This window comes from Taudactylus pleione, unplaced genomic scaffold (genome assembly GCF_031769625.1).
Source record: "Taudactylus pleione unplaced genomic scaffold, aTauple2 ptg000397bl, whole genome shotgun sequence".
Classification (NCBI taxonomy): Eukaryota; Metazoa; Chordata; class Amphibia; order Anura; family Myobatrachidae; genus Taudactylus; species Taudactylus pleione.
Window position 1 is genome coordinate 7,702,401 of NW_028284799.1, and position 9,463 is coordinate 7,711,863.

At 45.1% G+C, this 9,463-nt stretch overlaps 1 protein-coding gene across 1 annotated transcript in view; it reads left to right on the forward strand.

Annotated features, from left to right (window-relative positions):
* POR (cytochrome p450 oxidoreductase) overlaps positions 1-6,257 on the forward strand; it is a 79,927-nt gene extending 73,670 nt beyond the window's left edge. The window contains exon 17 of the mRNA XM_088446392.1: positions 4,017-6,257. Within this exon, the coding sequence (XP_088302518.1) occupies positions 4,017-4,161 (145 nt within the window). The 3' untranslated portion in view covers positions 4,162-6,257. The remainder of the gene's footprint in view (positions 1-4,016) is intronic.
* Positions 6,258-9,463: the final 3,206 nt, after the last annotated feature.

The following is a 9,463-nucleotide window of genomic DNA, read 5'->3' on the forward strand; positions in this document are numbered from 1 at the left end:
TTGTCTTTGACTGTGTCCTTACAGTGGTCTTACGGCTTCCCTGGCTTTGTCATCGTTGGAATGATTAGAGCACATGGATCAGCTTTTGCTGGGACCTACCACAAACTGTGGCAGCCATAAATCTTATGGTATTGTACCTGTCGATACAATCCTCCGGTGTCCAGGATTTCCAGATATTCTGGCATTCCTTCCGGCTGGCTTGGGTTTCACACTTGGCCTGGTCTTCCTGACAGTGCGGATCTCTACACTGTCAGTATGGTTAAGATATGGAATTGCTTCACTCTGGTATCCAGTTCATCCTTTGGAGTGTTTTCTTGATTATGCCTCCATTTGTCCTCCCTAGGGACTCCTTGGGAGTAAGTAGTGGTTCTTCGTTACCTCCGGGGACAGTCAATGGAACCGCTGGTTGTGATAGCCATTACATGGTCTATTGCTTAGGCTCTCTCTTTCTCTCAGGGTGTTTATATCAACCAGGAGAGTGTCTGAATTGGGAGCGTTCTCATGTGGCTCCCTCTTCTGGAGGGCATCATGTCAGGGTGGGAGTTGCTCTCGCCCTGTGTTTCTTCTTAGTGGTTTTCAGGTTCCATATTATTCTGGAACTTATGGTACGGCCATTCTGTCCCCAGTCCTCTCGGCTGGTGTGGCCTCATTGACTGTGGTCTGGCCTCTTTGGATTTATGTGGCCATATGTTGGCTGGACGGCCTCGTATGTCTTCTTCAGGGGCCTACCCATGGGTAGGCCTTCCTGTTGTTGATGCTTGTTTTTTCTCGGGCCATGTGACCCTCGTGTGCGGCTCGCTGTGGCGCCTCGGCTGTTTTGCCTTACTAGGTGGCCACGTGGTCTTCTGTCCACACCTTTTTAAGGTTCTAGGCATTGGTTTCCTTTGCCTCTCAGGATGCTTCCTTTTTGGCGACGGATTCTCCTCTCAGCACAGGAGCGTCCCCACCCTTGGTTGAACTGCTTTGGGACATCCCCAAGGTCAACCCTGTGGACCCCCTATGGACCCTGAAGTAGAAAACAAGAGATATGGTAAGAACTTACCTTTGTTATCTCTGTTTCTACGAAGTCCATAGGGTCCACAGGGCGCCCGCCCTGACGCACCTGGCTTCATATGGGCTGTGTGGCTGGTCACCGGTTTTCCGTCTCCCATTTCGGTGAGTATGGTTATTGAGTGTTCCAGTTTTCTCTCTCTTTTTCTCTCCTCCGGCCTTTGGCTACTTACAAACTGAGGTGCCTCTGGCTTGGGGGTGGGGTTATAGGGAGAGTGGACCCAGTGCATCCTGGGAGCTAAAAGCTTTAACTGCGTGGTGCCCGGATTTGGTTCCCAACCTATACCCCAAGGTCAACCCTATGGACTTCGTAGAAACAGAGATAACAAAGGTAAGTTCTTACCATATCTCTTGTTTTACTAAGCAGTGTTAGGAGACAGAGTGAAAAGTGATAATAAAGTGATAAGGTGCCAGCCAATTAGCTCCCAACTGCCATCTCACAGGCTGTGTTTGAAAAATGACAGTTGGGAGCTGATTGGCTGGTACCTTATCACTTTCTTATCACTTTTCATTCTGTCTCCTAACACTGCAGTGCTTAGTAAATAGACCCCTTAGGGCTGTAACTATGTACCCGGAGTGTACCGTCACGGCCGCCCTATACATGGCACCTCTTCCCGGCACCTGAGAAGCCACCATACACTAGTGGAGAGCTCCATGTCAGACCATCAGCTGCTGCCTTTGTCTATCTATAGCCTGTCTGCATGCAAATTGCTACATTAGTGTCAGCGACGGGACGGGGGGGGAACCGAATTTTAACTTGCCTCCGGGCGTCTGGGATGAACTTACGCCACTGGCGCTCACCTTTCCTTCTTCGGACAAGCGTTTTTCTACATGCCCCAAACAATCAGAGAAAATAACTTTACCCCAGTCCTCAGCAGTCCAATCCCTCTACCTTTTGCAGAATATCAGTCTGTCCCTGATATTTTTCCAAGAGAGAAGTGGCATCTTTGCTGCCCTTCTTGACAGCTGGCCATCCTCAAAGTCTTGTCATGCCAGCAGTAAAGCATCCTGAGACCATTCATGTGTGGGGTTGCTTCTCAGGCAAAATTGTGAGTGATCCCACTCTCTTGGCTAAGAACACAGCCATGAATAAAAAATGGTGCCAAAGCATCCTCCAAGAGCAACTTCTCTCAACCATCCAAGAACCGTTTGGTGACAAACAATGTCTATTCCAGCATGATGGAGCACCTTGCCATAAGGCAAAAGTTATAACAAAACATCAAAATTTTGGGTCCATGGCCAGGAAACTCCCCAGACCTTAATCTCATTGAGAACTTGTGGTCCATCCTCAAGAGGCGGGTGGACAAACAAAAACCCACAAATTCTGACAAACTCGAAGCATTGATTAGGCAAGAATGGGCGGCCATCAGTCAGTATGTGGCCCAGAATTTGATTGACAGCATGCCAGGGCGAATTGCAGAGGTCTTGAAAAAGAAGGGTCAAGACTGCAAATATTGACTCTTTGCATAAACTTAATGTAATTGTCAATAAAAGCCTTTGACACTTATGAAATGCTTGTAATTTTACTTCAGTATACCATAGTAACATCTGACAAAAAGGTCTAAAAACACTGAAGCCGCAAACTTTGTGAAAACCCATACTTGTGTCATTCTCAAAACTTTTGGCCATGGCTGTACGCTTCAGAATCTTGGCAGCTAGGGTGGTGGTTTCCAAACTCTGTCTGCAAGGCACCCTAACATTTCAGGCTTTTAGATATATCTATGGTTGAGCTCAGGTGGTTAAATCAAATTGACTGAGGTACTAATTAAGTCACCATTGATATGCTCAAAACCTGGACAGTTAGGGTGCCTTGAGGACAGAGAGACTTATTCAGCAGTGCATGTATGAGGAGTTTGGGAACCTCTGAGCTACAGGATAACACTAAAAGTGGCATGTCATCATGGGAAGATATTGTATGGTGATCACCAGACAATAAAACTCTACACTACAGGAAGTGGTATGGATGGGGATGATCTCCAAATTGGCCTCAATAAACTCAGGGACCTCATTTGAAAAAGGGTGTTTCATATAGGTAGGAGAGCTTATAATAAAGTCAGGGGCACCTTTATTTGACGCAATAGGTTGTCCAGTCTCCTTGGGCTTCCCATACTACTCATAAAAATGTTACACATTTCATTCAAGAACGTGCAAAATGGCAAAAAAAAAGTGTGTATGTATATGTGTATATATATATATATATATATATATATATATATATATATATATATAAATATATATTTTTTTTTTAGGGTTTTTAGTAGCTGAAGTATATTATATTTCTATGCTGATAGCACTGTGGGGGTGTAATTGTGAACCAAGTATACGAACAACTATTTATTAACTATATGCAATGTGGGTATAATTAGTCTGCGGCTCTAACAGGCGGAATGCCACCAACTTTAGTTAGTATACTCAGTGGCGTCACAAGGGAGGTGCGGGCCACACCGGGTTTCACCCGCCAAGGTGCAGACTCCCACTCGGTGACAGGAGCCGGGTGCTGCACTGTAGTATTAAGTGCAGCACTCTGCTCCTGACACTGGGAGCCGGCACTGCACACATGGCAGTCCGCACCTCTTGCACCCCCTGGCCCTTCCAGTAAAAAGCACGGGCGTAGGGACTATGGGGTTCGGGCCGCATAGCCAAGCCCCTTCCCGCTTGGCCACATCCCCTTTTCGGCGGCACACTGCTACGCCACGAGCACAGCATCCCTCCCCGCACCAGGTGACACTGCGGTGAGAGACACCACTGAGTATACAATTGCTACCGATAGTACCCAATGGTATTTTCTAAAAATTCTAATTTATTTATAAAAACGTGTAGAATATGCGTTGCTGTTGCAAAGATAATGATGTTGAAAAGCCTCAAGAGTGGCAAAGGGGTTAAAACAAAACTGTAATAGACTCACTCTAATTACCCAATGAGTGGTTCACTGCACGTTATTAACCAGTTATGTTTCTTCCTCACAGTGATGCCCGTAATATGGCTCGAGATGTACAGAACACTTTCTATGACATTGTTGCAGAGTATGGCAAGATGGATCATGCTCAGGCAGTGGATTACATCAAGAAACTAATGACCAAGGGCCGCTATTCACAAGATGTCTGGAGTTAATCCAAGCAAAGCTCCCCATCTGAAAGAGGACTGTCTAGAGGTGGCATTTAGCTGCTATTAGAGATGGCAAAAACAAACCAGTTTATGTATAATGTAACCGAAACAACAAATCGATTTTAGTGCCGGTTTTGAAGAGGTGCAACTGTGCCCCAGTTTTAGTCCTTTTCTAAATATAATGTCCACAAATTATGTTTTGAACTGTATGTCAGCAAACCTGCTTCATAGGATACTTTTCGCAGTCAATGTGATGAAAATCTACTGATATTCTAGCAGAATTTGAGTCAAAGGATACAATATATTTTCCTCTTGGGATTAATGCAATTTCACTATTTAAAGGCCAGAATCATGGAGGTTGTCCAACTGTATCAGATAAATTTTATTATGCAAATGGTACAGTTATTAACTTGGTTTGTGTCAAATGTCTACGTGGACTACTAGCGGATGACCCAGAACATATTCTACATTAAAGAAGTACTCTAACTTTTGATATTGAACATATGCTACTTTTACTCGTACAATTAAAGGTTATTTTAGTGCCAGTATTTAAGTTAAGTACAAAGCTGCCTGGTGGCCAGTTTACTTATAGTATATGATCATTTTTGTGGCTCATGAGGTAGAACGATTATTACTTAAATTGTTAATCCCACTCTCCAAATAACCATCACCTCAGTAATAATGATAGTTGATTTAAAAAGGTTGGACGTGAAAAACTGTTTAATTTGTGCCTTAAATGGAAAACCCTTTTTCCCCTCCTTATTCATAGTGCTTTTCTTTGGGTGGATTCTAATGTGTGTGACCTTTATTTTGTACTTGTCATATGTGACCCATTTTAGTTCCTCTATGCCAGGCCTGGCCAACCAGTGGCTCTCCAGCTGTTGTGAAACTACAAATCCCAGCATGCTCTGCCACAGTTTTAGCATTCTCGAATATCAAAACTAGCAGGGCATGCTGGGACTTGTAGTTTCGCAACAGGTTGGTCAGGCCTGCTTTATGCAGTAGAGCTTTTTCTGTACTAATTGTAGGTGTATCCTATAAGCTGTGTAGATAAGACAGATGCCTTGGTTGTAGAAGTCACACGTGGTATTTGGATACTGTGCTGCGGTGCATGTAGAATGTTTGTCACACAACCTGAAAAGAACCTGCTCGATTGCAGGTGTCTTTTCCTTCTGGATCTGAGTTTGTCTACTTACTGTGACCTATTCTGCATTTACATTTAAGGAAACTTGCAACACACAAACAGACGCAAACGTTCGCATTGTAATTTGAACTGTTGCAGGAATGGGTTTAAGATTTTGTATAGCTCTGTCAGATGTTACACAATCAATATACTGTCCTTATTCCAGATGATGTGATCAGTTGTTGCTGTATCCTGACCTTTTGTAGATACTGGTCTCCAGCACCTTATTTATTTATTCCATTATACATTGTAGTTAGAATTGTATTACATTACTTCTGCAATAGATTATTTTGAAGGAGTTCACTCGTCACTTACAGGATTCCTTACACTTTCCACATCATGACCATTATACATTCTACAAAACGTGCTTAATAAATACAAAATATTGTTTCATTGCAATCACAAAAAAAAATCATGCAAGCTGTCTCTGGGCTCTCTGTAAAACTACAATACCTACAGCAACCTTTTCTGATTAGGACATTAACTGAACTAAATGTTAGATTTGTAATCATATGAAGTTGCAGATGTTATATGTAGCATTGGTGGCATCATGACTCAAGATTGCGCAGAACTGCGGTTTCTTGATTGAAAACCAGACAGCAGTAATGCTTGACTTTATATACCATAGGTAGCCACTGTAACGCGAGTTTATTACACGTCTTTCAAGAATTAGTCTCTTCACAGAAAGTTTTGCTTTTTGCGTCTTCTGATGTGTAGTTTTAATGTCCCATATTAAATTTTTAACATTCGTTTTCTCACTATGCATTTGAAATTCTGATTTTGTTTTTAATAATAAAATATTAGATTTTCTTACTTCACCAATTTGAAAGTTTAGGAAAAAAATATTGTTGTATTATTCTGATTGTAAATAATGTTCAATACACATTAACCTTTCAAATAAAAAATACATTTTCAATTAGTTGGTGTAGTTTGTCCTTTTTATCCATTTATCTTTGAGTCATTGTAAGGCATAACGTTTAAAATGACATGACCTTGAGGAGAGCCGTAACTAGTTTGAAGGCAGTGATTAGCAGTCTCTTACATAATAAGTGTAGTCAGCGTTTTGTTGTGTTTCATTTAATTCAAACTTGCTGAACAAGATGATCCTGCAATGGGGACCACATACAAGCACATACATGCCATAAAAGGTTTTATAACTACTATAAAACTTTAAATGGAATGCACGTCTTAGTTCTACTTGAGCATGCTGCTTTTAGAATGTTGGGAGGTGTCGTCTTGGGGTTGTGTATATATTTTTGTGTGTGTGTCGCTTCCAGGGTTTATGGATCAAGTTCTTAAGCTTGCTCTGCAATAATTCTTGAAGGAATATGCTTATGGATTCATACTTGCCTACTCTCCCGATTCAGATTTTTCAGGTCGGCCCCTGCACCCCCGGAAGAGTAAGTAGATCTCCTGCATCCCGCCCACTTACTAGTGAAGTGGGCAGAATGGGGAGATTTTATGAGGAATTTGCAGATCCATAGGGAGGGGGCAGAGCTAAAATGACTAATCCTGTCATTTAGCCCCGCCCCTCCTCGTGGATACACAAATCAAAGCCTTTTTTCTTGTGAAGGGGCAGGGCCTAATGATGTCTACAGTCTGGCCCCGCCCTCCCAAGCTGTCAGCAGCATCTCCTCTCCGGGCTGTTGTAAAGTCGGTAAGTATGATGGATTGCATCTGTATTTCCTCTGGCAATAATCAAAAGTTACTTGCTGATTTATGTAAATTCTTGCATATTTAAACTGCAATCTTGGACAAGCCTGGCCTTGTCTGTCAGTTGTCATCTTGTGCCCTGACTGTACTTGATCTTTATAGTTAGATTTCAAGTGCAGAGTCCTTTCCTCTTTCATCAGATAAACTATGGATATGAAGGAACAACCATTTTAATGTCATCCCTAACCAGGACCGCCATCAGGGGGGAACCGCCGGGTCTACAGTCCCAGACCTGGAGGGAGGTGTGAGAGGGGAGCCCAGGTAGCAGCAGCAGCAAGTGTGATGGCAGGTAGAAGATACAAGCAGGATGGCTGCAAGCCAGCCTGAGATCGCGGAACGGCAGCCACGAGCTGTGATTGGCTTGTGGCTGCCGGGCAACGAGCTGTGATTTAGCTTGCGGCCCGGCGCAATAAGTGGCTCAGCAAACGTCAGCATCCTATTCTATCAATTCTCTCGGTCCTGGCTGCCGCTGCAGCACCTCTGCCACCCGGGGGCCCCATCTCTCTCCATACTTCAAAAGCAGCCAGCGCAGATTCTACCTGGCTGGCTGCACCAGAGCAGCCAGATGAACACACCACTAACCAGGTACTCCCTGACCTTGACATGTGCTATAACCCCCCTGGTTCAGCCAGCCTTCCCTGTCCATCCCCCTGTTCCAGCCAGCCTTCAGTGCCCTATGCCACCCCCCACCCCCCCTTGTCCAGTCAGCCTTCTCTGCACTGCCCCCCCCCCCCCCCCGTTACAACCTTCACTGCCCTGTGCGTCTCCCCATAGTTCAGCCAGCCTTCCCTGCCCTGTTCCCCCTGAAACCCCCACCCTAGTCCAGCCAGCCTTCCCTGCCCCCCTGAAACGGCTATTACAATACTGGTGCTGCCTGAGTGCCATTCATAGACTGGGATTTACATTAACACTGACAAGGGTGCCAGGGCACATTGTGGCTGCTGGAGGGAGTACTGGACATTAAGTATGTATGTGTGAGATTGCTGTCACTCACAAATTGGTGGAGCTGCTAATTCCCAGAATTGTGTGCTCATTGGAATACACACATGCAGTTATGTGGCGCACACATCCCACTCAGTGCCCACAACCTTTTTAAGTTTGAGAGTGACATTTCAGATCATGTCTAAGAAGCCTTAAAAACCGTAAGGTTTTTTTTGTCTATGGAATTTCATTGCTTTTTTTTATAATTTATTAACCATCAGGGTTTTGAGGTGCAAACCGGGCCACCTGCAGGGCAGAAGGACAACAAATAGGTACACTAGTACGGGTGGAGGAGCGTGCAGCACACAGGAGGTGTTTTGGGGGTGCAGAGGGAGAGATGGCTGCGGGGGGCAGGTTGCAGGTGTGTGGAGCAGTGGCAGCAACGGAGCCGTACACAGGAGCAACAGCGGGCAACAGAGGGGCTCACTGGTGCTGGGCATGCACATGAGAAAATCAAATCAATAAGACACAGATGCATGGATGTATCATTGGGATCCGTCCATGCATCTGTTAAAAAATGTGTATATATAATATTTTTTTTTTTAAATGAGCACCAGTGCTGGTTGTACTAAATACAGGGGACAAACTACTTAGGGGTCCCCTGTATTAAGCTCAACCAGCACCAAGCTAATCAGAGCCAGTCCTGGGTGCCTAAATATAGGGAACAAATGACGTAGGAGTACAGGGAAAAAAATGTGTAGGGTTCTCCTGTATTTACTATAACCAGCACTTGACCATTTCTAGCGGGGGGAGAATGCCACAGCCAAGGGAGCCCTTTCACTGAGTCCCCCAGTTAAAGCATTAACCCTGACTGCTAGTCAGCCCAGGCTGGGGACCCCTCCAAGGGGTGCCCCTCTCCAGGGCAACCCTGGCCTAGACTGATAGCCTGGGGCTATCCCTGGAACCCCTGGAGGCGGTGGGTGCTGGGTTGATTGTGTAGTGTGTGGTGCAAATGGCTGTCCTCTGCCTGGACCGGGGGGAAGGAAGCCGAGACCCAGGGGGAGGTAGCAGGCATTAGCGGCGGCTGACACCCGGGGGAGAAAGCAGGTGGTGGTACAGCCTAGGCGGAGCGAGTGGTGGGCTGTAGGGCCCGGGGGAGGTAGCCAGTGGCAGATGCAGGCTCGTGAAGCCTGCATCTGTGTGTAAAAAACATTTTACATGTGTAAAAAATAAAACTGCATGCTCCCCCCCAAAAGAGCAACCAGCACCAGGCTTTTAGTGACCCAGTGCTGGTTGTGCAAAATACGGAGGACAAATTATGTAGGGGTCCCCCGTATTAAGCACAACCAGCACCAGGCTAATCCAAACCAGTCCTGGTTGCCAAAATACAGGGAACAAACTTAATAGGGATCCCCCATATTGAGCGCAACCAGCACAGGGCTCTGAGTCAGTCCTGGTTCTGGTAATACAGGGGAAAAAAATTTCCAGAAC